The sequence below is a fragment of the Metarhizium brunneum genome, chromosome 1 (assembly GCF_013426205.1).
Source record: "Metarhizium brunneum chromosome 1, complete sequence".
Lineage (NCBI taxonomy): Eukaryota > Fungi > Ascomycota > Sordariomycetes > Hypocreales > Clavicipitaceae > Metarhizium > Metarhizium brunneum.
The window spans coordinates 5,906,488-5,933,230 of NC_089422.1; the positions used below are offsets into that span (position 1 = coordinate 5,906,488).

Here is a 26,743-nt window from a genome sequence, read left to right on the forward strand (position 1 = left end):
GGAGGCTTGTGAACGTGAGCGAGTTGCGTAAACTGGGAGTACATCTAAGTGGGTAGATGCGCCGCAAGTCTCTTCCAAACTCTGAGACAAACACTAGTAACGACTAGACTACAGGAGTGGCCTAGGGTTTCCAAAATGGCGTCATATTTAGTTTCTCAACTTGTTCTCTTCTCGCGGAAGGGGATGGTGGCGGGGGAGCGGCTTTAACAAAAAAGAAATTTCTTGTAATTTACAGAGTATTGGATCTCGAACGTTGATATTTTAAAGTCTAAATAACTCCACAGTGACACGTCATTTACCCCGCACTTCGAGCTATGTAACTTTAACACATTTGCTAGAAATGACGAAATTGCAGAATATTTAAATTCTATAGACCCGGTGTAACAGTGTGCGGGTTACATATCTACGAGGACGAAATGACTATTAAGGAGGGAAGGTAGTCCCTCCTCGACTCCTTGACATGTAAAAACTCTACAAAACTATTTTATATTTTATACTATTCGCGGCGTCTCCTCAGACTCGTGGCTACTTTCTTCTCAGACTCATAATCATGGTTTGGTACGCCTATGCTAAGAACGTGAGTACTTGGTCTACATTAGTCCCCAGTTTATGCTAATAGTGTTTATAGAGCAAGACCGACGACAATTGGAGATACCTTATTATTGCACCGAATTTCAAGATACTCGACCAATTCTATGAGGAAGCTAGAAAGATTGTCGGAGTAAATACATTCTGGCGGGTATCTGACGACTTTTATGTCTATGACCGAAGCGAATTTGATCTTGGAAAATGCACCACCCAGAAAAAACAATTAGAGCAGTTCAAGAATAAGTTGATTTTCACGCTACTCAACGATCTTGGGGGTAGAGTCGTGCCTACTTTTAATAATGGGAGCATCCATGGTGGAGCTACTGACTAACTATCGCTCCTTTCTTGCTTGAATGCCTATAGTTAGGAAGATATGAGAGGCTAAACTACTGTTCAACATATGGTGCTGTACAATTGTGTCTCTCAACCTAAGGAGGATGTTAAAATCATGCCGCTCGTTCACGGAGAACCTCTGTCATGGGACGGATGTCATCTTTTCACAAAATGAAAACCAATCATACATTCTTTCAAGTATAGTAACAAGAGTCTTTTATTATGTCCAAGCTATCCCAAACAATCGTGTTATGTGACAGAGGAATAAACGAGGTCTGCTTCGAGGCTCGCTTCGTGCTCGCGAACATATGGCTGCTGCATAATTCTGTACCTACTCAAAGTGAGCTGACCTTTGCATATTAGGGACGGACTAATCCTGTACTCACTCAAAGTGAGCGCCACGCAGAGATGACATCTGGACATCTTCAAATTGAGCGTCAAGGTTCAGACATTTCCTCCATACAAGCTCCCGCCAGACAACCAGTTTGAAGGGTTCGAATGATGTTCCTTTCGCGTCATCACCCTCCCAAGGCATAATGTACGTCTACGCAGACGTGTCACGGTCCAGAGAGACGCATGCGGAAGAGGGTGCCTGGCCAAAGCTCGCCACTTGCCCTGGCAAAGGAAAAGTCACCGACTCTCTGGAACCCCCGTCCTTCGTAATACCTACGCGTGTGTAAGCCAATCTGTATCGTTCCGGGCTCCGAGTGGGAAAGGTCACCTGTTCAACTTGCCGTGGTTGCCTGCCCAGCAGTCCACGTACAAGGCGTCTTTGTTCTTCTCCCGTCCGCGGCGCTTAGCAGCCTCGATCAATGCGGCGCCGACACCCTTGTGAAGAGGCGTTGTCCTGTAGTCTGAAATGAGGACTTCCAGGAAGATGAACTGCTTCGCCTGGTCGACCTCGGGCTTCATCTCCTCGCGCTCCGTGATGTACGCCGGCAACGAGTCTTCGCGTATCATGGCGAGCCCAACTCGGGTCGGAGGCCGCTGGCCCTGCTCGACTTCGGCGATTAAGATGTTCAGAGGGTCGTCTTCGCGCTCCGACTTGTGGACCGACTCTACCGTCTCCTGCTCGAAGCCGTCCTTTTCGGAGAAGAGCTTCTCCCCCCACATTCGCGCCGCGCCGATGGATCTCAGGTACGGGATGGTGGAGTCGAATGCCGCCATGATGAACTGCGCGTCGTCGCCGGCCGAGCGTGCGGGCCGGATGTGGAACTGGTTGATCTGAGGCATGGTGCGCCGCCGTCGCCGTGGGGAAAGGTAGCGATTGCAAGGTCGGGGTTGGGATTGTGATACCAGACGGAATGATTGGATGGTCTGTTCGCCCCTCGGTCTGCCCGGCGTCAATATAGCTAATATAGGGCCGCCAATCTAGTATGATGAGAGTACTTGAACGCGGGGCAGAATTGCCTGCCGTGATTTAGTGACTGTTCGCCATGTTACGAAGTCCCGTGTTAGTCGTATTCTCGAGGTAGACTTGGACTAAATGGCTCTTGAAAGGAATCATGTACCCAAGGTGAGTTTATGGCACGGGTGGTTCAAGCTACTAGATCTCTTGAAATGGGGACCATGTGTCAACAAGAACATGCATTATTTACGAGGTAATTATACCTCCCTGCAATATGTTACAGAAATGGAGAATGTATGGCAATGCGCACAGTAGAAAAGGGAGCTGAATTTGACGACATTGATAATGTTGAATTGATCGTTGTCTTGAAATAACCCTGAAAATCCTCCCTTTGCCCCTACTCAAAACCCCTGAAAATCCCTGTCGAGGTCCCTTTTGACCTGAACCTCACTTGAGCCCTAGAAAAGGCAACCGTTGCGACCGACAAGCTCGTAAGAGCTCTGTTTCCTCCAACAAGACAGGCCAAGGCCTAGTCTCCCTTATTTCCATCTCGGTAAAAGGCCAGATTGTGCAACGAGTTACAGTCGAAGTCTGTGTTCTGGCCATCCGTAGCCCACTTCGGTGCAATATGTCCGTGGTCCTTCGTGACGTTACCGAAGTCTGTACACGGGTTTAGCATGTATCCATGGCATGATCCCAAGACGTTATACTGACCAGAGCAAAAAACACGCATCATTTCACTGCGAATTAGAGCGCTGATCAGACCGTCTTTGTTTGACCAGTCCTTCCAGTTCTTTGACGCGAAGAAGCGGTCTACCCAGATGGATGGCGACAATTGCGCCATATCGGGAAAGCACTCGTTTGAAGAATATCGAGACATCGAGGTAAGCCTCGGCCAAAGAAAGAAGATCAGGTTGTTTCTTCAGCAAATACTCGCATATGTTATTTGACGTGTCCAACTCTATAACCACCCTCCATAGGGCCATGTTTTTGACTTCGTTTTTATCAACCATGGTTGCGAACAGGTCGTTTCGCATGAAGGCTTCCATTGCGGCCTTGGCGCCAAGATCGGAAAGAACAATGCTCTGGAACGTCAGGGCTTCCCTGTGCAAGTCATTCGTTATCAGATATTTGTACCAACAGCCAGAGCAAGGACATGGTATTGGAGGAAGTTGGAAGGGCACGTCGAAATATTTTTCTTCCACTTCCAGTTGGTTTGACCTGCTCGCAGCTGTGATGATACGCATATACACTTCGATTGCGTAAACCTGGATGATGCTGACCCCGCGACGAGAGTTGACGCTGTATGTTGATTTCATGGAGTTCCAGAATCCGAGAGCCTCGCTGAGCTTCTCCTGTGTTATTCCATCTAAAAGTGTCCCGGCCAAGATTTTCATGAGTCGGACAAGATGCTCCAAATCCACCCGATCTGTGTCTCGGCATTGAGGAAGGGACTCGAGTTGAAACTTGTCAACAGTAGTGCTGAACGTGGAGTACAATCCCTGCATTAAAAGCATTTCCGTATACTCCATAAAGACACAAACATGGTGCTCATGGCCTCTAAGCCATCTCTCGAAACGCCTGGAGGCTTCTTCAAAGAGGCCAAGATGAACCCATCCAAGAAAGCTCCGAAGCTTGGCCAAAATATCCTTATCGAGATCCACCACAGGACGAGCGATTGGGAAATCCATTGTAAAAGGGCTTCGGTAGGGGGACTTGGGAAAAAAAATGAATCTGATGACTTCCGTGATGTCGAGGGTCCTTGGTTTTTTCGTGGCCCTTGGCATGGTGAGGTCCTATTTATACAAAAAAAAGGGAGGAGTGGTTTTGGAGCCCCCAGACCCAAGGCGTCTCACAAGTTGTAGTCATTATCCTCTTGTTCAGTTATTGTTGGGTCACAGAAATGACCTGTGCCGTGATGTTGCTTGAACTCCATGGGCACACCGTCTGAACACTCAATGGGCGATTGACCCTCTCCCCTTGCAACTCTTTGTGAACCGGACTGACTCCAATGAATACCCTGTTTGACTGCTATATATAACCTTCATATTGCATCATTCAGAGGTCGCAAGCTCACCGACGCGACAGTGAATCTGGTTCAGATGGCAAGCTCGATGAACTCTGCATGAACTTTTGGGCCATCAGTGCCACTGCGACGTTCAATGTTGGTCCATGTCACCTCATACGCAAGCTTTCTCAAGGCTGTCTGCTATGAATGTGTCATTTGATTGTGTCTGATGACGGCTGCCGTGCAGTCAGCAAATTGCCCCCCGCAAGGCACATGCAGTCGCCACATGTCTGGTCGATGCATTGAGTGTTCTGTGAGAGCTGGTGTAGCCTGGGCTCGTGGTGGCTGTGACGGCTTGGGGGCAGGGTAACAGGGCTTGGAACGAAGTGTTCTATTCAGACTATAATAATCGACTTTGGGATATCAAATGCCCTCGAGTTTCCACGAAGCCGTCGAGGGACGGAAACCCCCTATAAATACAACAAGTCGGCGAGGGCTTGTGCCTGAGGCAGCCATCGCCGAGAAGTTAGGACCAGACATGGAACTACTGGGGGCCTCGTGGCCTTTGCCTTTGCCTTTGTTGTTGTCTGGTGTAACCTTTGTTGGCCCAACGCCCTTTGTTGTGAGCCAACCGTGTAGCAGTACGTCACCACACCACTTCCCCCCCTTCCCATTGTTCTGGTTTTGACACCCCTCAGGACCGTCCTCTTTGTTGCAGCGTAGACTGGCTCAAAATGGCTCCAAAACCGAGAGTTGTTCGCATGGAAAGGGACGACCTTGCCTGGGAGAAAAGTGATGAAGAGGTCGAGTCGTGGGAGAGGTCTCTTCACAAATCGGATCTTTACCGTGGTATCGCCAGCCTTATACAAAAATACAAGCCTGGCGATGCTGTAGAGCTTCACACACCGATCAGGGGCGGATACAATGTATTCTATCGGCTGGAATACAGGGACGGCACGTCTGCTGCGATGAAGATCCCCTGTAAAGGTATTTCGATATATTGCCTGCTCGTCTCAAAAGACATGACTAAAAATCAGAACAGCTGTTGTCAAGTTCCCCGAAGAGAAGACCAAGTACGAGGTGGCTACAATGCGTTACGTCGCGGCAAACACCACTATTCCTGTGCCCAAGATATACCATTACGGAACTGCGGCAGAGAATCCTACTGGCCTTGGCCCTTTTATTATCATGGATTATATAGAGCATAACAGGACACTGTCTCATGCATTAAACGACCCTGACCTTGAGCCGGACGACTCCCACGTCCTGGACGCCAACATCAGCGACCAAAAGCTTGAGTTTCTCTACAGACAAATGGCCAACATTATCCTCCAGCTATCTACGCTATCATTCCCCCGAATAGGTTCATTGGTTCAGGATAAAGACGGAGCCTTTTCTATTTCGGGACAACCTCTTTTTCAGAACATGAACTCCTTGGTTGAGTTTGCAGGGGTAGTCCCATCACTACTACCATCGCAACAATACTGCACCTCGACAGAGTAGTACGCCGCCATGGCTGATATGCATCTGGCATAAATAACGTTCTAGCACAATGACGCTGTTGTCGATGAGGATGACGCACGCGACAAATATGTTGCTCGGCGGCTGTTTCGGCGACTGGCATCCAGCGGGCAACTTGCACGTGGATTTAATTCTAAGCAGCAGCTTCATCGCGAAGCTATGTTTCGGCTGTACTCTGAAGATTTACGCCCATCCAACGTCTTAATTAATAAACATCTTCGTGTGGTGGGTATTATAGACTAGGAGTTTGCCTATGCTACCCCGGTATCATTTCCCTTTAACCCGCCCTGGTGGCTGCTCTTAAAGAGCCCGGAGTACTGGCCTGGCGGGTATGATTCATGGATGGAGGTATATGAACCCCGTTTAAATACATTTTTACGTGTTTTGGGGGATAAGGAGAGGGAGATAAAGGCGCAAAACTCATCGTCCTGTACAAAAAACACAGGGGTGCCCCTTTCACAATTAATGAGAAGGAGCTGGGAGAGGAAATCGTGGATGATTAATTATGCGGCTAGAAACAGCTAGGCTTTTGACTTTATATTTTGGAGGTAATTGGATGGCGCCTACTTTAGGCGAAATAAGGATGAAGATTATTAAGGGAGACTAGACCTACTTTCAAAAGAGGAAACGGAGGCGATGGAAGCTTTAGTCAAGATAAAGATGGAGGAAAGTGCCGACAGGACACTCGTTAAGTGGGACCATGATGGCGCCGTGGCCCAGATAGCCAAGGCCATGGTTTGAGCCTGGTTCGACTAATACTGCTGCTTCATTCAATGTTGGCGGAAGATTGGCAAACTTGCCCATAAGGTCAACTGGTTCAACTTGACTCCTCCTTGCAGGGGCCGTATAGTCGACCTCGCGGAACTACCTTTCATCGTCAACAAGGTGCATGAGTCAAACAACGTTATTTTCGGAGCCGCAATACAGACACTCGTTCACGTGGCATTTTCCGTTGCCCTGACTTTTCCACGGAGTCCGCCGAGGGATGCCCCGGAGGAGCATGTTCGTCGTGGCCCGTCTTGATTCGAAAGGCAGATTTTCTCATACAACCACGATGGAATATAGAATGTCAAGACGAATTGTTCATCATTGGATTTGAACATGGAATCTTTCAGTTTCACAGGCATCGTGAAGCATTGTTAATCACGTGAGCCTCGTGAGCCGTAACGCAAGCAAGACATCCAAATTCCTTAAGAAGCCCCGAATAACAATGCGAAAGTTTGTTGACAAAAAACACTGCTACCAACTTTGAACATCATGCAGGCCCAGCTAGGAAAATTCATACGTGTCAGCGCGTTCCTAGCATCGCTCGTGACGACGGCAGGCTTCGTGACAGCGGAATCGCCTAATATCAGTCAGCTGCGAGCCGACCTGACTTCTCTCGCCAATACTCTACGATGGAATATCACTACCCAGGACACCTATGCACCTGTGCAGCAGGCAGCTCTTTCTGCCTACTCGACCCTGACCTCCGTGGCCCGCAAACATCACAAGGCAATTCCGCAGGCGGACCAGTTCTCCGAGACTCTTGAGCGTCTTATTGCCGAAAGCCGATACCTGGTAGACTTGTCCGCGCCCGCAGACTATGAACCAAGTGTTTTAGACTCGGTCATGTTCCTGACGGGAAGCGTCGACGAATGGCGATTTACCATCGACACCATCAGCACGAAATTGGAGCTGCCCTCCAGCTACCAAGCTCCGCGACTTAGACAGAGCACCGCCGCCACCGGCATCAACCGCGAGACTGCTCCGGGGACCGAGTTCCGCGATGCTGACACAGGACCAGTCATGGTCGTCATCCCTACCGGAACTTTCACCGCAGGCTCTACCCCCGAGGAACACGAGCGCTGGCAGGTTCCGCAAAACCGGCGCGATTTCGAGCTGCCGCAACGAAGAGTCAGCATCGCCACCCCTCTAGCCATCGGCAAGACAGAAGTCACGGTAGACGAGTTCGACACCTTTGTCCGGGAGACCAGCTACCAGCCGCGAGGCGGAGCACGCTGGTGGAATCCAGACAACAGCACCGCCATGGTCTTCAACCAAGACCTAAACTACCTCAACCCGGGGTTCGCCCAGACCCCCGACTCGCCGGTCGTCGCCATCACAAGGCAAGACGCCGTAGCCTACGCAGACTGGCTGTCCGCCATCACCGGAGCCACGTACCGGCTTCCCACGGAGGACGAATGGGAGTGGGCAGCCCGCGGCGGCACCCAGGACACCTTCTTCTGGGGAAACCAGCTGGACGACGTCGTCTCGTACGCCAACAGCTTCGACATCACGTCCAAGAGGGTCAATGGCTTCCGCTGGGCTAATACCCCGGTCGACGACGGCTTCGCGTGGACCGCCCCCGTGGCTTCCTTCCAGCCCAACGCCTTTGGGCTATACGACGTGACGGCAAACGCTAGGGAGTTTTGCGCAGATACATGGGTACGGGACCTGAGCGATGCCGCGGCCGATGGCTCCGTTCATGTTGGCGCCGCGCCGTTTCCGGTGGTGCGCGGCGGCGCTTGGAATTACCAGCCGCAGAATCTGAGGATCAACTATCGCAGCGCGTACTTTTCTAGCGAGGTCGCTACCAACATGTTTGGTTTTCGGTTGGTGCGGGAGCTCTGATGCTTGGGAGGCAGATTCAGGCGCTTGGGCGATGTACAAGACTGTGATGCCAATAAACGAGTCTGGTTGTTCTAAGGGTAGGTAAAGGGGCGGTGGCTAGTGGAGGATATTATTCCGGCTTTTACTAGCTATTAAATTTAAGCTCATTCAGGGTTATTAAATTATTTATAAAAATTACTTAAATAAACGCGGTATAATCTGTAATTATGCGTAGCTCGAACTAGCCACCTTGGATGGTATTATTAGTGTGGGTTTATAGGTTGAAAATTGCCAGCTCACCAAAAGTCTTGTTAATAGAAACCGCCCAAGGTATTCCTCGCTTTCGCTGGATAGTAGGGAACACCTTACCATAGTCAAATACAGGAAAGCAACTGATCCCAGCCTTCACCTACACGGGTCCGTGGCAGCCGGGGGCAAGGGGGTCCGTCTCTTTACATACGGAGCAGCCGTCGTTGTTTCATGTAAAAGCTTATTAAAACACCAGACATGGACCTTGCGCAACATTTGCGACAGGAACCTTGCTCGTGTTACTTGGTGGCTAACTGCCCCTTGTCATGCCAGGGCAGTGACACGTCAACTGGTACCAGGGGTCATATTATGCAAAGGCAAAAGCGATATTGATTATGCGTGAAATAGTAGTGTTACGTAAATGTCTGGTACTATAGCTAAATCTTCTTTCCTCCTATGCACGGCAGACGGTGCCGGCCCGTCTTTTACATGCAGCGAGGCGCACTAGTGCCATCTTCAAGCCATTGACTGATCGACACAACTATCGCCAGATCTACCAGCCTCGGCGGTGGTGTCACGCCAATATGCGCTTACATCCGACCGACGACTTGGACGGCTCGTCCGATCGCCGTCCTACGCTTAGCGCCCGTCTGCGTCTCTCGAAATCTCACAGGCGGTTGGTTATCATTCTCGTTATCCTCTTTCTTTTACTGCCAAAATATGTGTTCAATATTGCCAGAGTCACCAAAGTCAAAGAGCACCCGGCATCCAACCCGGGATTATCGCCAGAGGCAAATCCGGCGCCCATTCTCGCCTCGGTGGCCGCAGGGGACAGTATAGCGTCACATTATTTGCCCAATGCCGTGCTACATGCAGAGCGAAAAGCTCTCGTCTCTTCCAACGGCAAATGGCGAGTGCATCTTACCGATGACAGCGAGCTCATCTTGGAGACGGATCGGGATGGAACATGGAGCCCGGTCTGGTGGACGAATAGCAGGAGATACAGGAGAAAAGACTCGGCACCAGAGACCTCCTACATGACCATAGATGCAGGCGGCGCGGTCCAGATCCTCGCCAGGACCATGGATGGGGATAGACATGCCGCAACCGACCGACGCTGGGACTCTGTGCTTTCGGGCCGCTGCTTGCCCGTCGAGGGGGATGCAATGCTGCTGGCGGCTCCGGGGCCGCAATCACTGGCACTCGATAATCACGGTCGGCTGCTTGTCTTTGACGGAGAGTCAAAGCTGGCATGTCTCTTGTATGACGACACATTTGACCAATCTCCGACTCTACACCAAACAGTGAATTTGACAATCGCCGAAGAGGAGCAGCCGGATCCCGAGCAAAACAGGTGGCCCATGTTCAAAAATTCCGACAAGTTATCCAGTCTCCAGCTTCGAGCAATGCTGGAGGCCGATCTAGCCAAAACCAACGAATCCCTCAAGCTAAGCAGGAAACAGCTCGAAACTGTTTTCAATACCGCCATCGTCCTGCCATCCTTTCACGGCCACTTCGAATTCTGCATCAAATTCCTACGGTATCGTGGCTCTCAGGCACATGTTGCGATGCGCCGATCCGCTAACAGTCTAGAGCAGATCCATGATACGACACTGCGTGGATTGCCACCTGTGGCAAATTAACCTGGTTCTTGTAAGCGAAGATGTGGAGCAATTCAGCGAGGAGCTTTTTGGGGCTGGTAAAGAGAGCATCGGGTATTATCTGCCCGGTCTCCGGATTATCGAATACGAATCACTGCCTTTTGACTATTACAGCCCCGAGATGGACGTGGCTTCCATAACAAAGAGCATGGATAAATTCTTGCTCCAGAATTTCAAGAAGATGTATGGCTGTCTGGCTACCGGCAGGCGTTACTGCTTTATACTAGACTCGGAAGGCATCATGTTGCGGACAACGCGGCTTGCCGATATCGTGAGGGAGTTTCTCGACCAGCCTTTTGCCATCCACACCCCTGAGAGTCGGAACGGGAGCAGCCATCCCATCGGTTGTGAGTCTACGCTACTACTACTGCCAGGTTATTCAACCTTTAGCCTCGACTTACCATTCGGTCTAGGGTCCACGCCTTGCGCGGATATGCTCCGAGTCGACAACTTCTCTTCGGCCGGCTGGTTGCTGGAATATTACATGTGGGTCTTTGACTCTCGAGTATACGCCGAGATTGCTCGCATCTACGCGCAGTCTTGGCCGCAGCTCGAGGGGAATCCCCAAGAGGTCTTTTTCGAGGTGTGCTATTTTGCCTATATATGGGCGGAGAAAGGCCCAGTCCAAGGACCCGCGTACCGCTTCATCACCTCGAAGCAGCTTCTAGGTCAACGTTTGTGGAACTTGATGTGGCCCCGATACGTCTATGAGACGGGTGCGGATCCCAATGAGCGGGTGAATGGCCTGTCTATTATCGAGGACGTGAGAGAGTGGGTGAGTCATCTGGAACTTGTATGCTTGAGGGTCTTGTGCTTAATTTCTTGCAGCTGGCCCGGTTCCCGAATCTTCTTATCCCCGTGGCTGAGGCCTGGGAGCGAAACCATATGCGCTTATTCAAAGCTGGCCAGGACTGGTGGCAGGCCATGGCATTCCTCAGCGTTGCCAAGAGCGTCCGCATGTGCGTCAGCGAACAGCCGAGAGACCTGTATGAGGCTGCCATATGGGGTCATTTCAATCTAGAGTGACGGAAATTGCCGGGGCCAGGTCGCTTCTTCAAAGCAACGGCTATTATTATACTTCTGCCTGGCGGCTAGTAGTTGTAAGAGGCACGGGGCTTATTTAGCCCAAAACGTCAAGTGCTGAAAAAAATGAATTAATTGCGATATAGAGAGGGAGAACTAGCGGCTCTCGAGGAGCTGGCTGCTCATTTACATAGTCGGTACCCGGGGGGAGATTGTGAGACCTTCTCCTAGTGGCAGTTTTGCATCGGCATCAAGCGAGTGCACCTCAAACCCTATCTATCCAACTAGACAAGTAAGGCCGTTTTCATAAATAACAATAACATTAAATAACCTGTTTTAGGTAGCGTTGACTTGGTGGGAGTCATGTACCAAGACATGATGAGTCACTGCCGTGCCACTAGGTATTTATATGTGTGAGAGCCAGGATTGAATAGAAGTAAGTTCAATCGCAACAGATAGCCCTGAAACTTTCGGTTAAACAGCTAGTGTTTTGGGGCTGCAGCTACCTCCATAGCAACCATTAACAGAGAAGCCACCTCTAGTTGCCGCCTTTTCTATAAAGTCAATACCAGTTGACCTTCAACAACCCGGGGGCGGATAAGCCGTGCCAAGAGTCAGGCCCATGCAGCAATTCCCTTCATTTTGGGCCAGTAAATCACACTGTCCCATCTACATGATCTACTTCTTACAGTGCGTCCATGTCTTACAAGTACTTGGTGGGCTTTTCGCCTTTGTCAACTTGTTCCCTCACTCCAATCCTCCGCTAATATCCGCAGCTTAAACGCCACATGCACCTACAATGCCAAGCCATCAAGTGTTTTCTGCAGATTTAATAGTCTGGTCCGTCAGTGGCCCTGTCCAATGTTTCCTTGCACATGTCAAGAAACACCTGCCCCAGCTCAGCACGGTGAAGAGGAATAAGACTAAAAAAGAGAGCCGCAGTCAGGCCATAGAGAGTTTTGGGAGGCGGGCTGCCCGGGTACGTCTCCCGAACAAACTGGAAGAATTGTTCTCTCAAGCTCCTCAGCAGTGCATGATCGGATTCTGTGAGAACCGGAGAATCCTCGTGCGCAAATCCATGTTCGTCCTTGAGACTTGTTTCGCAGCGAACAACTACGTGATCGTAACCACAGAGCGACTGGAGGACTTTTGCAAGATCGTAATTGACGTCTCCGGCGGTGGTCAAGACGTTTCCCAGCCGGCACCGGATGTCGATGAACTTGACCGCACTCCCGTCGGCTGCGAGGATGGCGTTGCTGAAGACCGGGTCGCCGTGTATAACATCGGCTGGCACCGCCGTTCTTTCCGCCTCGTACGTGTCGAGGAATTCCTCGATGCGGCCAAAGAGGTCTCGGGCGAGCGGACCGAGACTGGCGTAGCGGTCTGCATTCTCTTCATACCTCCGACGTAGCTTTTGGCTGTAGTTGGCATAGATGTCCGGCTTGGCATTCGGGTCCTCCAGGCGATATTTCTCACATTGTTCCTTTAGCGCGGGAGAAATACCCAGCGTCTCGGTCGAGGGAGGCTTGGCGGTGTGGATTTTGTGCAATGTTGAAAGAAACAAATGCAGGCGGCCCTTGGTGATGGATCGACCGGCTAGCAGATGGGAAAATGTTACGCCGGGGCAATATTCCATTTGAATTACGTATGTGGACGTGTCCTTGATGTAGTCGGCGCCGTAAATGCTGGGAAAGTATCGCGCTACGTCCGATGGGACATGCGAGTAGAAAAACAATTCTCCTAAAATTTGGTCGCGCTTGCTTGACTTGATGACCTGGTTGTTGACGATTTGAATGGTATTGAAATCGCGAGCCGCAACCATGCCATCCTTGGTGACTTCGTGACCAGACGAATCTGGATCGTCTAGCAGCCATCCAACTTCTTGAATCGTGTCGAGATTAGAATTGACAGCAAGATCATCGATGTATACATCGGCATAGGGCTTGCCAAAGTGGATATCATGAAAGGGTATGTTGTATTTTGCTAGTTGTTGCAACGTCGTAGTGCCGACATCCGCTACAACGGCACCAACGTTCCCGTGGTGTGTTCTCATGCGGCGGGCGGTTTGCTTGTCGCAAGGTTAGCGACCGTCTTGGGACCCGAGCAATATACGTACGATAATGATATGATGTCCAGCATGATAAAGTTGCTGGACCAACTTGATATTCGCCTCGATTGGCGGACAAGTAGAGTAGTCGCCTGCTATGACAGGGGCTCCAACCAGAGTCATGTCCAGATCGAAGCAAAATCGGCTCTTCCTTTGGGGAGTTTTGGAAGGCAGACTACCAGACTTGGCCCTGGCAAGAAAGCTTGTCAACTGCTCCGGTGTGCCCACGACATTGAAATCTTGTTCATTGACGGGCACTGCTAGAAATGGGATGCCATTCTCCAGCATTAGTCCAACTAGTCTAGAAGTGAAATACTCTGCAAGATTGGAGCTGAGATGCTCTGGCTTGTCTAGGTACTCTGCTGCCCAAAACTTGAGCTGGTGTGCCGAGGGAAACACATAAGCACCAGTATTCGCCTTGGTTGAGATGGCTGTCTTCTCTAGGATGTCAACAATTTTCTCCAGGCCGTCTCTGGACTAGTTAGACAGTGGCACACCATTGATGGCTGAAGCGGAAATGACATACTCGTTTTTTGTCTTGATGTAAGAATAAATTGGGCTATCTCCATTGTCAAAAAAGTAGATGCAGGAGCCGTAATGAGCCGGCAGGTTCCTGCTCAGTTGGAGAACATCGGTCCAATAGATGGTATCGCAGTCTAGCGAAATAGTTCTGCGTTGCAAATGCTCGGCTTGCATGCCCTGCGTCGTAACGTAAAGCTAACATGTACGATTAGGTTGTGCCGCATGAGCAGAGCAGGTTTCTTTTTCTTTCCAGGACTCACAGTCTCGGCCGCACCTTTGGTCTGATGCAGCAATCTAACAACTCGAATGTCCATCTTGGTATACGACTTGGCCAACAACTGTCCAACTTGAAAGTTGTCGTCAATGTCTTTATTGATGGCCACCCACAACGTATCGCAAGGCCGTAGACTTAGACGGTCGATGATCCACAGCAGCATCGGCCTGCCGACCATGTTGATCAATGGTTTCGGGTAGCGATAACCCTGTTTGGAGAAACGCGTGCCATTGCCACCAATAGGGATGATGACATTAAGCGGCGCTTGGTCATATGTTGATGAAGGCATCATGAATTATGCTAGTGTAGCTGACGTCTGGTCGCTTGGTTATGGTTAACAAGTAACTGGCCTTTTTGTATACTTATAAGTCGAGGAAGCAGTATGAAAACAAAACCAAGAACCATGGCACCCTGCTTCAGCCACTATACTGAGTAATGCCGGACGAAGCCAGAGACTCGAGAGCAATGCATCTCTAGCCACGTGTAATCTTGTCGGCACCGGGGGTCATGGCATGCGCGTTCCTTCAATGTTGATTTTCTAGGAATGGTGGCAGCTGAGTCAAGGCTTTTTATTGTAAACATTGAAGGACACTGCCGCTTGCCCGATGACATTCTTCTAGCATTCAAGACGATACAGGAGTGGAGCGCCTGGTTACAAAATATCGCATTTCTAACTTATGTTCAGTATCAGTTGTGCATAATTGGGAGCCCCCTTTAGATTTAGTCGCTTTAAAATGGCTTCAAATATATTAACATTGAATGTTACCTGACTCGTCCAGCAAGTAGCCCCACCAAACTGCACATGTGGTCAATTATTATATGCGTGACCTGGCAGGGGGGCCAATAAGCAACGAACAAAAGCTTTACATGGATGAAACCATTCCTGACGCCTGATTTCTTGAAATATCTAAGCCCAGGTACCATAATTAATATATCACCCCCAGCTACCAGCTACCCTGTCAGGTCACGCACGAAGAATAATTCAGGGGCCAGACTGTACTGTATGTATACCAGACCTGAGTCACAGCGCTGCATGCATCTTGTAACCGTGCCTTTTTCATATGGAGCTACCAGACCAGACATGAGGGTATGAATTCCAAGATATTTCCACCAGCAATTTCCGAGCTCCTCCTCCAAAATGCCCAGCGACAGTTAACGTCTACACCTAAGCCTATCTTCCCAAGTCGATTTTGAGTTTATAGTCCTACAGGGCCATCCTCTTAAAGAACCTTACCCGCAATTATATATTTATAGTTGTTGGAAACTCGGTACTGGTTTCGCTCTCCGCTTTGTCATCGCTTGGAAGCATTGTTGCCTCTTGACTGTGGCAACAGGACCACGCCATGGTTATATCAAAAAATGCAACCAGTCTTGCGCAAGGGATAGCTTCCGTCTTGCCTCAAAGGCTTTGGTATGCCGTGTACAGTGCCGCTGCCCTTGTCTTGATCCAGGTCGGAATAGGCATCGTTCTGAAAGCCGCGCAAACCGACAATCATTATGCGTTTTCACCGTCGTCATCCGTCACCATCTCCGAATTCTTGAAGATGCTTTTGGCGATGGGCTTCTTTTATCGCGAGTGGGCGGCAAAAGTGGCACAAAACGCAGGGCGAGCCTATCTGCCAATTTCCACATCTCACGACTCTTTTCCACTGAGATATGAGATGGAAAGGCCACTCGAGGAAAACGACAAGCAACGCGAGATGGGGGACGAGGCTCTTCCGCAAAACGGGCTCTGGGTAGATCCTTCTTTCTTGACAGCCATAAGGAAGGAAGTATCTACTGATATCGCGTTTGGCCTGGGCCTCTTGTCGCTTTTCTACGTACTTATTAACAACTTGGTCGGTTACGCGCAAAGTCCTTGTTTAAGCTGCCCATGATTATTGACATGGTTGCAGGTTTTCGTCAGTTACCAAGTTGCCGACCCGGCGACCATCTCATTGACCAAGAGTGGTGTAACGTGCATCACGGCTTTAGTCCTAATGTTCACGCTCAACACAAAAATCACTGGCACCCAGTGGCTTGCTATCGTCCTGCAGGTGTGGACCATCATGTCTTCTTCACGCTAGAATATTGTCTAATTGGCAGCAGGTTTGCGGCTTACTCGTTACACAATATGATCCGACGGCCGGTGGTGTGTACTCGGTCGGAGTATACCTCCTCCTGATTTTTCAAGTGTTTCTGAGTGCAGTATCTGGCGTTGTCAATCAAGGCCTCCTGCAAGCGAGCAATGCCAGCTTACATGCAAGCAATATCATCCTGTACGGCTCTGGTGCATGGAGTAACTTGCTGTGCCACGTGCTCTTGAGAGCTACCAAGCCAGATGAACCGGGCTTTTTTGAGGGGTACGGCAGCCTACATGCCATCTTGATCATTATAAATAATGTGCTGATCGGCCTCGCTATAAACGCAGTGTATAAATGCAAGTATTCTGCTCCTGGCATCGCTTGCGCCGCTGAATCCTAACGACGAAGCAGATGCCAACGCAATTGTTAAATGTCTCGCAACGGCCATTGCCACGGCCATACTCATCTTTCTCTCGCCAATGTTTTTTGGAACGACTTTCAACTTCTTGATCGTCCCTGGATCGATAGTCGTGTTTGGCGCTTCATGGCTGTACGCGATGAATCCAACACCAAAGCCCAACAAGAACGGCTCGCATGCAAGCAACTCCCAACACCGCCCTTGGACCTCCTCACTGCTGAAACTGCGGAGATCCTATCTAGTCCTGTATGGAATAGCTCAACTCATCACTTTGGCCATGATAGCTGCCATGTCCATGTCCAGTTTCTCGGCTTCTGATGCGGTCGGCGGTGCGTCTGCGGCCGTCACCTCACCGTTCGAAAAGACACTCGCGTTCGTTCGCTGGAACGGAGCGCGCCCGGAACGCATCCCGCACGTTATGAAATACAAGCCTTTCTTCCATACTATGCACATCTCCATGCCGAACGAGACGACTCCAGGGCTGGGATTAAATAAAACAAGCCTAACGGAAGACGCGGCCAATATCACTCCCCTCATCTACCGCCAAGTGGCGTTTACAATGCAAGTCATTTTAGATACACAGCCTGAGATAACGGGTCTTTTCTATTTTCATTTCGATTCTTGGATCGACCCCCTTGCGTGGAGTGATATGAACTTGGAAAACATGTACTTTCCCTTTTTAACAGACAAGACCAAAGAACCGTTTACGATATGCATGAGTGACACCGCGAAGCAGGGCTGGTGGGGGTGGGATAGAGATGTTCACCAAACCGCAATGAACGCAGCCTCGGCAGCCAGGTCAAGCCCCTTGACCAGAAACTACACAGTAAACGATCGTGAGTGGTGCTTAGGATGGAGCGATATATATTACATACCGAGACGTTTCTTTCAAGATTACATTCGCCTCTCGGACGTCTTCTCAAACCCCCAGTTCAATGTTTTCCACGAGGTGGCAATACCAACCATCGTCCACATCATCGATAATAGCAATCGCAAAAACCCTCACGTTCCAGTCGTTAATCACATTAGCGATTGCTGGGGTGACTGCTGCAGTTCGAACCCTTCTGTGGACGATGTACTTAGGTATCCTTGTGGGCATCGTCTGGACTATCTCAATGAGATGGTAACGGAGGCTTTCTATGCGAAGCTAGCTAGTGAAGCATCTCTATTAAGAAGACGCAAATAGTGCTGCAACTATATTTTTAGATGAGAGATTAAAAATAAAAAAAATATTGCCAGCGGCATTGGTTGGTCTTTTTGGAGTTTGCCTGATAGTTGACGCAGTACAGTTGACATGTAGAGATTTGAAGCGTCTGGTGCTACAGTAGTACATGACGTGCTGGTTATCTGGATTTGACACGGAAGAACCACCAGACAAGAGTCAACCTACGGAGTAACGCTCCGTGCCTTCAATTATATAAATACACTTTGTGAACTTGTATATGGCCTTAGACTTCCCATCATTCGCCCACCATTAAATCGGCCATCATGGCCGCTTCAATTCCTTCTTTGCTGTCACTGCCGTATAACATATTGCGCTACTTCGCTGCGGTCTTCTCATCATGTACAGTTGCGCCTTCACCCCGGACAAGACCATTTTCTGTTCTAGAAACGGACGAACCTTCACCAGGAGCCTCAGCAAGACCAAATTCCGTCTGGTGATTTGTCCGTAGGTCCACATGTCTCAAAACGGAGGCGGCGACGAGGCCCAATCCCACGATGCCAACCAACATGAGCCAAATGACTCTTAATGAGTCCTCATATACGTGAATTACCTGTCACCTGGTGGGCTCTGGCAACTTTGCGATCGATAGGTCGCCATTCTCAGAACCAGACGTGAATGCGTAGGCACGGCCGTCTGTCAGCAATTGTCGCATGTTGGCGTCATCCACGTAGTGCAGGTTATGGTTTACCTGGCCATTGAAGACAATGGCGGACATGGTAACGCCCCAAACCAGCCCAAGGGCTCTCACAAAGGCAAAGGCACTGGTAGCCGTCGCTACATCCTTTTCTGCCAGTGATGCGAGCGCCGAGGGCAGCGAGGCCGTGAAGATGAAGCCCGCTCCGCAAGCAGCAATAATCTGGTAACCGATCCATTTACCGCGGCCAGAGTCCCTGTCCAGAGTGTAAAACAGTCCAAGACCGATGGCATGGTGGAGAAGCCGGCCCAGTGCAAGGGTTTATATTTCCCTGTTTTAGACAAGGTACCTGCTGCTACACTGCCAAATACCACGAGGGCGACGGCAAAGGCCAGGAAGCAGATGCCCGACTCGAGTGGCGTTGCGTCTTTGACAGCCTGAAAGTAGATTGGTAGAAAGGTACTGACGGCTTGTACGATGATGGATGCGAGAAAAATGATGATGAAGGCCATGACTCCCGTAGACTTTTTGAAGATCCGGGGAGGCATGGTAGGTTCAGCACAAAACCGAGAGGCCTGGTGGACGTGGAAGACGGCCCAGCCAACGATGCCCAATACGATGGGCATAACGACTCGCCATGAGCCCCATTCGTAGCCAGGCGTGCCGCCCATGATGAGGCCGAAGAATAGACTGGTCATGGACGGCATGAAGATGGCATTGCCCAAGAAATCCACGCGAGCGAGGGCGGCGCGCCACGTCTGACGGCGCCGGGTTTTGACCTGCAAGAGAAAGAATATGACCAAGGCAGACGCCCCAGACACTGGTAGATTCAGCCAGAAAACCCATCGCCAGTTCACCTCGGCCAAGGCACCGCCGATGATGGGGTGGTGAGAGACTCCGTGCGAGTTCATTCATGTCAATGTTGCCCGAAAATGACATGTTGGTTTGCCAGACAAAGGAAAACATACAAGCCAACAACCAACACCTTTGCACCAGCTTGACGTCAAGTGTCACAACACGGCACGCGGTTGCGGAAAAGCCCCGGGAAAGCACCATCCTGCCAAGCACGGTCAACAGATGAGGCGAGTGCTCGCATCATGTATCGATGCTCAGGAAGTAACATTTGAAGCCCCCTCCCTTGCCTCTGCACCTCGCCCTGTTTTTACACGCCGTCGAGCTTCTCACGTCGATTTGACTTGACATTTCCTGCTTTCAAAGCCAATTCGTCACCTCTCCCGAGTCCCGACATCGTCAGCCTCTTGCTCTTGCCGTCGAGGCGAATAGACTCTCCGGCAGACAAGCAACAGCACCACCGTCGCCATGTTCCAACACGTCAGCATCCGCCACATCCCGGCTCTCTACTTTGCCTTTGCCAACTGCGTGGGCCTTGTGATGGATCCTCTGAGCGGCCCTTGCAGCCTCATCGAGCTCTACGGACTGCCGCCGGCCATCGCCGACGTCCCGGAGACATGGCCCGTCTGGCGGGCTGGCCAGGGACGCATCATCCTGCTGGGCCTCCTCATGCATGTCTTCTACTGGCGCCGCCAGTACGCCGTGTGCGACGTCCTTCTCGTGGGAACCGCCTTCCTCGGCATCAACGATTGCATGGTGGTGTGGCACAACGGGGACAAGACTTGGGCCTGGATTCGTCTTTTTGGCTCCTTTGCGTTTGGGGCGGCAGGATTCTTCGGCCTCACCCAGGGCCCTGGGGCCAAGAACAAGATTTCTTAGGATGCTGTAGCCTTGTTGGCAAATATACCGCCCGGCAGGAGAGGCGGGTTGGTCATGGGAGTTCAGCTCCGAGCGCATGGAGATCGGGAGCATGAAGCATTTGGAATATGCCGGTGCGGTCGATGGATGGGCAAAAGGGAGGGAGGCGGGGATGGCCCAATCACTAGTGATATTCTGAATCAAGTCTATATTCAAGTTGGGGCCGTGGTCCATTTCTGTGCCGACATGGAGTGAATACGATGTTGGGATTCCGCCCCAGGCCTTGCCAAACATTGACACGACAAATACACAGAATGGATTCATCGAGTAGCTAACACTCAATCCGCCTTGCCATGTATTTCGGAAACTAGTAAATGTATATTTACCCAACAGTTGGAGTTACCGGCTTCTGTGTCAAGCTGGGACTCGGAACAAAATATAAACCAAGCCCGGCATCACTTTGAATTCTGCATCTCTACCGTATCTCAGTCGTAGCTTACCTTTCAACTCATCATGGTGTCTTTTTGGGTCCTGAATCACCTCTCTCGAGGCCTTCTCCTTTACGGCCTTTGCCTCATGCTAGCTCTAACGCTGTCTGCCTTGCTCAACGGCTTGTTCAGTCACAAACGCAATGAGCTCAAGGCAAGAAGCTCCCGCTTCATTCTCATTGAACCTTTTTATATTCTTAAATCGCGTCTCGTCGCATGGTCCTTTCTCATCCCGGGGCCGTCCATTATCCAAACGACGTATGAAAAGGTACATGATGGCGAGGGCGAGCAGAAAATAACCGTCTATACGAAATACTCAGCCAACTCTGCCGCAAGTCGAATGGCGCGCCGTTCTCTGTAGATACCCCAAATAATACCATTGTCCTGGTCTCGGACTGGAAGCACATCAAGGAGATCAATGCCGCTCCGGAAGGGACTCTCTCGCTGTTGGGAGCCGCCAAAGACGTGCTCCAGCCAAAGCACACCATGACAAACTTTGACTGGACGAACAAGCGTGGTTCTGATGGCGCGCCGCTGCAGATGGCTTTGCGAGGTCGCCTGGCTGGCCATCTGCCCGAGATGCAACCTTCCTAGCAGCCGGCATCAAGATGATCGAGCACACGCTGATTATTGCCGAGATCCTGCGCATGGTCCCGGGCATAGTATCCGAGTAAGTAGTACACTTGTCAGCCTAGCTCAACTCCTGACACGGCCTCTGCAACTAACAAGCACCAACCAAACATAGTCCTCTCGGCAAATTCTTGTCGAGCCGGCTTGACTCCGGCAGCGTCATGACCAACGCCCTGGTCGCCGTCGTCTCGGAGAGATTTCGAGATGCAGAGCTCCGCAAGCTGAGACGTGACATTCCCGAAAAGAATGACTGCATCCAATGGATCATGGACCATGCCCCCCCGACACAAGCCCTGGGGTGTGATGCGGGTGGTGCATGAGCTCATCGCGGTGTGGTTTGGATTTGTTCACATTGCCTCAACCACGGCTTGCGCTGCCATCTACGATCTCTGCGACAGGCCTGAATACGTGGACATTCTTCGAGAAGAAATTGAACAAACGGGGTGGGAGGCATTTGACAAGGCTGGCGGACAGATCTTGCCTCTTATGGATAGTTTTCTCAAGGAGTCGGCGCGCCTCAACCCCATTGAGTCTGGTCAATACAATCCCTACAGCCGCGTTTTGTGTACATGCAGTCAGTCCAAGCTAACCAGGTTGCGGAAAAACTAGTCAGCACTCGCCGAAAAGTCCTGAAGCCGTTCCATTTCTCGGACGGGACGTCGGTCCAGCCGGGGCAATGGGTCTGCTCCGCGCCGAGAGCAATGAACCGAAACCCGGAAACGTGGGCCAAGGCCGACGAGTTCTACGGCTTCAGGTTCGTCAAGCCCGAAGTTCTGGACGCGGCTCAGAAAAGCATCAGTAGCTTCGGCACGGTTCTGCCCTTGGCTAAATCCACTGAGTCGTTTACAATCCCCGAGGCGGGCAAGGCATCCGAGTACACAAATTTGTCAGACTGGCAGCAATGGGGAACCGGAAAGGCTTCGTGGTATGTACTATCCTATCCCGTGATTCCCTCACTTCCTTGCCACTTGTCATTTCTTACTCGTAGTTTTCTTCCCTCTCTGCGGTATGCTAACCGCGTGCCTAGCACGGGAAGATGGTATGCCGCTGCAGCGATTAAAACCATGATCGGGCTGTTCATCACCAAATACGACTTTCAACTTGTGGACCCCAAGGCTAAGAGATATTTTTCTTGGAGGACTTTTATCTATCCATATGAAGGCACACCGATTGCTCTGACGCCGAGAATGGTACTGGACAGAGACTTGGGACAGTAGGTGGGCAGGCCAGAATGCTGGCCTCACTCGGTCGCTACGCTTCTGGTATTCGTCATTACATGCGCTTCATTATTGGCCGATCTGTAAATACTTTTTGTCCTTGTCTCAAATCGATATGTCAATGTTCTGTTCCAAATATGGAACGTGGCGTCATGTGCCCTGTCCGCAGATGGTGAATGCCGGCCACGAAAATGCAACGCAAACATTAAATTGTAAAAATTTGCAAGGTAGTGCATTCAGTCGTCTGACATGCAGGTCTCTCTCATTTTTATTTTCGTATAATACCAGACCGAGGACAGAGTACATGCAAGACGGTAGCATCCAAGCTAACTCGGCAGTGTCGTACCGAAATGGCGCGCTTACTTGCTTTTCTGCACGTCGACCAAGCACGATTGATCGATTTTGCGTCGATATGCAGCCGGGTCTGTTTGTCAGCCATTGTTTAAAAATGACTACATCCAGCAGGCCCCCAACGGTGCAGCAGCCCATGTGAAACCGGGAGGAATCTGAGAACCCTTCCACCCCCCCTATTCAGTTTCCACCCACCCAAGATGCTGCCGCCCTACAACCCGTCAATATTCCCCTTCGGGGTGAGAAAAGACCAGACAGGTCGGGGATAAAGAAGGCTTGGAACCAACTGACAGCGCCGCACCGAGTAGCCTGCCAAGCCCGAGGAGCAGACGGCCTCAGAAGTGGCCGGGTGACCTTGGCGTGATCCTTCCTTTCGTTCCCTCGCTCCCAGTTCTGTTTTGCCTAACCTGGTGTGACTGGTTTCTTGTTTAAATGCCGCTCGAGCTACGGCAACTATTCTTCATCTTGGCCGCGAGCAAGCCCAGCCAGACCACTTCCAATGGATGATGCCGCACCCATGTTTCGAACCGAATCGCTAGGCCGTGGGCCATCAAGCCGGGCTCGAATCGTCATGGCTCTAACGTGGACGTTTTGGACATTTGCCATTCTATCCGTCTACTTGCGCCTCTACGTAGGGCTCAAGTGCAGACACCGGGTTGCCCTGGATGACTGGGTCATGCTCCTCGCCTTGGCCTGCCACACCTTGTTCCAGACCTTTCTGACTCTGGCCTGCGTCACCGGCCTTGGCTACCCCGTGGATACAATGACCTTGGAGGAAATCATCGCAATGTCCAAGTGGCAATGGGGCACCGTGCCGGTCAATATTCTCGCCAACACCATCTCCAGAGTGTCCATTGCCATCATGCTCGTTCAGATATTCGGCGTCCACAAATGGTTCAGGAGAGCCATCGCCGCCGTGACCGCTACCCTCACGACGTTTGGACTCGTCAACTTCATCTACGTCTTCTTCCAGACAAAACCATTCCAGGCAAACTGGGATGTTCGGATCAAACCCGAGCGGCGCCTGCAACCTTTTGCACACTATATTCTCATATTCACTCAGTGTGGTGGGTGAACCTCTCGGCGACTTGCTACGCCCTAGCTAACTCTCTGTTCTCAGTCCTGTTTGCCTTGTCAGACTTCATGTACGCCTTCTTCCCCGTCATCCTCATCTGGAGTCTCCAGCTGGCTACCCGGAAGAAAGTTGGCCTGATTTTTATCATGACGGGATCCTTTATTACCATGATGGCTGCTATTGGCCGCGTCGTTATTGTAAGAGACACGTTTACTGTTAGCGCCGATCGTTCTCTGGACTCGGATCGCATCTTCGTCATGTTCGGCATCACTAGCCTCTTGGCCTCGGTCGAGGGGTCACTCGTCATCATTCTTGGCAGCTTGCCCAAGATGAAGGCTGCCACAAAACTCAAGTCGTTTGAGGCAATTTCTTCGTCCTTCAGCTCTCTTATTGGCAGGCTTCGTACGGGAGGTCAGTCGGACGCTCCATCGTCGGCGACCAACTATGGCCGGGCAGAGTCAGATATCGAGCTTTGCGCATCTCATGGACATGGCATGGTTTGCTGTCCTGCGTGTAAGCACCATTGCTCTGCCCGCGCAGTGGACATGGACTCGATGGCCAGTGCTTTGCCTAGAGGGTGGGAAAATGAATTCCAGGCGGTGGAGGGCCACGCTGTTATTTACGGACCGGAAGCCAAGAACTATGTATAACGCAGAGGTGCAAATTAAGAATGAGAAATCGACGAGTCTATCTAGTACGAAATAGGAGGGTAAAAAGTTAATATACTTTGACAGGCGTAAAAACGTGAAAAGGTTGATTATATATAATGGTAGTTACTAAACATGAATGTATAATAAAAGCAAATAATTTAAATTTAAAATTTAAATAATTTACTACTGTCACCCGCACTGTGCTACAGGTCCCTAACAACACAGTATGACGCCACATGCAATCACTTACACAGAGCCTGCACATGAGAGCAGGTCTTGGAACTTTACATATTGTAGCCTCAAGTGTCTCCTGGTGGTGTCTGCACATAATTACTAATGTCTGGTCGCACTGAGTCCTATCTGGTGTAACAGTGACACACTCCCAGTCCTACAACCATGCCATCTGCAACAAAAAAAGCTCGAGTGCGCTCTTTTGACAGCTCATCAGGTCGCTTGGTGCCACTGGTGTCGGAAACGCTTGACCAAGCCATGAGCATGGAACTTGCTGGCGTATCAGGACCGGCGCCAGTCAAGATAAACAAATTGCTTCTTCGAATAACGGCCATGGCGTCTGGTCGGGCCTTTGTTGGCCCTAAGCTCTGGCTTAAAGAGGAATACATCGATAATGCCATCAACTTCACCACGGATTTCATGATGGCGGTTGCTAGTGTGGCCTTCCTGCCGGTGTGGTTACGGCCTATCCTCAGTCCAATCATGCCATTGGTCAGGGCGCTACATCGGCGCATTCAAAGTGAAAAGAAGCTAATGTATCCAGTGGTCCTTTCCCGGAGAGAGCTTGGTGCGACAGTGGGATCGTCGATGAAGCCTGACGACTTGCTGGAATGGCTCATCGACAACACAGCCGGAGCCGGCGACGAGGACGATATGAGCATTATACACAAACAAATGGTCACGTCATTCGCCGCGGTTCATACATCTTCACAGACAATGACCAATATGTTGGTGTTTCTTGGCCCCCTTGTTACTACCAACATGTGCTGACATGCATGTCAGGTTTTATACTCTTGCGGCAGAGCCTCACGTTGCAGCCATGCTCCTGGAAGAGGTACGAGAGGTACTTGGGAAGCACGAGGGCAAGTTTACTCTCCAGTCACTGCAAGAATTGAAGAAGATGGATAGTTTTGCCGAGGAGACTGTGCGATATTGCCCCTTGATGGCGGGTGAGTTTGTCCCGCGTTCTGATTAACAAGTCCAAGTGGATGAGTCGCGCGCCTACGAATACGTCCAATGACATGATTATAGCCTCGGTTCAACGCAAAGTTCTCAAACCTTTTGCTCTGTCCAACGGCCAAGTCGTCCCGGCTGGCGTTATTATCGAGTGTGCAAACAAGGCCATTTGCGACGACCCTGCCATATACGACAAGCCCGAAGTCTTTGATGCTCTTCGGTTTTACAAGACGCGCAAAACAAAGGATACAATGAGTGAAAATAAAAAGTCTATTTTCATGCTCGGCGCGTCTGAGAGCCAATTTGTTAGCACAGGACCCCTAAGCCTGTGGTGGGGATACGGCAAGCATGCCTGCCCTGGTCGTTTCTTCGCCTCAAGCATGATCAAAATGGTTACTGCAAAGACATTGATGCAGTATGAGTTGGGACTGCCTGACGGTGTTACAAAACGTTGTGAGAATATTGTCTATGGCGACATTGTAAGTTCCATCTTGTTCATGCCACCCGACGTGCCTTGCTACGCAGCGCCTGATTTGAACGCTAATACTGCGAGAAAAGATTATGCCAGACGTGGAAAAGACTATTGTACTCAGGAAAAGATCAGATGGTGGATTTTAGATTCGCCTGGAAATGTTGACATCTGTTCTACTACGGACGGTTAAGAGCCGCATTTCATCGAGGAAAGTTCGCTTAGTTATGCCCCATCTAGTCAGAAATTGAAGTCATTTTTTGTGCTCCTCACTAGTCATGGACTGGGACAGCTGTACATACGCTCACTCGACTCGGAGATTTGAGCAAGGCTGGTTGACCGGCCACCTGCATGTCTCACCCAGTACGGAGTAGTGCTGGTGTCACGGACGCCCGCCCA

The 26,743-nt window shown here is 50.6% G+C and overlaps 13 protein-coding genes across 13 annotated transcripts; 9 read left to right on the forward strand and 4 right to left on the reverse strand.

Moving 5' to 3' along the window:
* Positions 1-550: 550 nt before the first annotated feature.
* On the forward strand, positions 551-919 carry G6M90_00g017730 (uncharacterized protein; the record flags this gene model as incomplete). Its single annotated transcript, XM_066129805.1, has 2 exons — positions 551-577; positions 629-919. The coding sequence occupies 2 exons, from the start codon at positions 551-553 to the stop codon at positions 917-919; spliced, it is 318 nt and encodes a 105-aa protein (XP_065985806.1).
* Positions 920-1,638: 719 nt separating this feature from the next.
* On the reverse strand, positions 1,639-2,154 carry G6M90_00g017740 (uncharacterized protein; the record flags this gene model as incomplete). The annotated part of the gene is made up of 1 exon (XM_014693272.2): positions 1,639-2,154. One exon carries the CDS (start codon positions 2,152-2,154, stop codon positions 1,639-1,641), a length of 516 nt encoding a protein of 171 aa, XP_014548758.2.
* Positions 2,155-3,006: 852 nt separating this feature from the next.
* On the reverse strand, positions 3,007-3,960 carry G6M90_00g017750 (uncharacterized protein; the record flags this gene model as incomplete). The annotated part of the gene is made up of 1 exon (XM_014693271.1): positions 3,007-3,960. One exon carries the CDS (start codon positions 3,958-3,960, stop codon positions 3,007-3,009), a length of 954 nt encoding a protein of 317 aa, XP_014548757.1.
* A 1,051-nt stretch (positions 3,961-5,011) lies between these two features.
* G6M90_00g017760 (uncharacterized protein) lies at positions 5,012-5,780 on the forward strand (the record flags this gene model as incomplete). Its single annotated transcript, XM_014693270.1, has 2 exons — positions 5,012-5,264; positions 5,320-5,780. 2 exons carry the CDS (start codon positions 5,012-5,014, stop codon positions 5,778-5,780), a joined length of 714 nt encoding a protein of 237 aa, XP_014548756.1.
* A 1,275-nt stretch (positions 5,781-7,055) lies between these two features.
* On the forward strand, positions 7,056-8,411 carry SUMF1 (Formylglycine-generating enzyme; the record flags this gene model as incomplete). Its single annotated transcript, XM_014693269.1, has 1 exon — positions 7,056-8,411. The coding sequence occupies one exon, from the start codon at positions 7,056-7,058 to the stop codon at positions 8,409-8,411; it is 1,356 nt and encodes a 451-aa protein (XP_014548755.1).
* Positions 8,412-9,223: 812 nt separating this feature from the next.
* On the forward strand, positions 9,224-11,326 carry G6M90_00g017780 (uncharacterized protein; the record flags this gene model as incomplete). Its single annotated transcript, XM_014693268.1, has 4 exons — positions 9,224-10,179; positions 10,238-10,647; positions 10,714-11,075; positions 11,129-11,326. The coding sequence occupies 4 exons, from the start codon at positions 9,224-9,226 to the stop codon at positions 11,324-11,326; spliced, it is 1,926 nt and encodes a 641-aa protein (XP_014548754.1).
* An 826-nt stretch (positions 11,327-12,152) lies between these two features.
* On the reverse strand, positions 12,153-14,515 carry G6M90_00g017790 (uncharacterized protein; the record flags this gene model as incomplete). Its single annotated transcript, XM_014693267.1, has 4 exons — positions 12,153-13,391; positions 13,440-13,902; positions 13,957-14,147; positions 14,213-14,515. The coding sequence occupies 4 exons, from the start codon at positions 14,513-14,515 to the stop codon at positions 12,153-12,155; spliced, it is 2,196 nt and encodes a 731-aa protein (XP_014548753.1).
* A 1,054-nt stretch (positions 14,516-15,569) lies between these two features.
* On the forward strand, positions 15,570-17,893 carry G6M90_00g017800 (uncharacterized protein; the record flags this gene model as incomplete). Its single annotated transcript, XM_014693266.1, has 4 exons — positions 15,570-16,064; positions 16,122-16,262; positions 16,315-16,568; positions 16,651-17,893. The coding sequence occupies 4 exons, from the start codon at positions 15,570-15,572 to the stop codon at positions 17,891-17,893; spliced, it is 2,133 nt and encodes a 710-aa protein (XP_014548752.1).
* Positions 17,894-18,485: 592 nt separating this feature from the next.
* On the reverse strand, positions 18,486-19,477 carry aclA (MFS efflux transporter aclA; the record flags this gene model as incomplete). Its single annotated transcript, XM_014693265.1, has 2 exons — positions 18,486-18,822; positions 18,909-19,477. The coding sequence occupies 2 exons, from the start codon at positions 19,475-19,477 to the stop codon at positions 18,486-18,488; spliced, it is 906 nt and encodes a 301-aa protein (XP_014548751.1).
* A 409-nt stretch (positions 19,478-19,886) lies between these two features.
* On the forward strand, positions 19,887-20,297 carry G6M90_00g017820 (uncharacterized protein; the record flags this gene model as incomplete). The annotated part of the gene is made up of 1 exon (XM_014693264.1): positions 19,887-20,297. One exon carries the CDS (start codon positions 19,887-19,889, stop codon positions 20,295-20,297), a length of 411 nt encoding a protein of 136 aa, XP_014548750.1.
* A 492-nt stretch (positions 20,298-20,789) lies between these two features.
* On the forward strand, positions 20,790-22,611 carry BOA4_0 (Cytochrome P450 monooxygenase BOA4; the record flags this gene model as incomplete). The annotated part of the gene is made up of 7 exons (XM_014693263.2): positions 20,790-21,032; positions 21,101-21,317; positions 21,362-21,434; positions 21,510-21,692; positions 21,793-21,929; positions 22,004-22,319; positions 22,422-22,611. 7 exons carry the CDS (start codon positions 20,790-20,792, stop codon positions 22,609-22,611), a joined length of 1,359 nt encoding a protein of 452 aa, XP_014548749.2.
* Positions 22,612-23,533: 922 nt separating this feature from the next.
* G6M90_00g017840 (uncharacterized protein) lies at positions 23,534-24,687 on the forward strand (the record flags this gene model as incomplete). The annotated part of the gene is made up of 2 exons (XM_014693262.1): positions 23,534-24,029; positions 24,083-24,687. The coding sequence occupies 2 exons, from the start codon at positions 23,534-23,536 to the stop codon at positions 24,685-24,687; spliced, it is 1,101 nt and encodes a 366-aa protein (XP_014548748.1).
* A 489-nt stretch (positions 24,688-25,176) lies between these two features.
* ATR2 (Cytochrome P450 monooxygenase ATR2) lies at positions 25,177-26,493 on the forward strand (the record flags this gene model as incomplete). The annotated part of the gene is made up of 4 exons (XM_066129806.1): positions 25,177-25,646; positions 25,702-25,843; positions 25,905-26,354; positions 26,434-26,493. 4 exons carry the CDS (start codon positions 25,177-25,179, stop codon positions 26,491-26,493), a joined length of 1,122 nt encoding a protein of 373 aa, XP_065985960.1.
* Between the last annotated feature and the right edge of the window lie 250 nt (positions 26,494-26,743).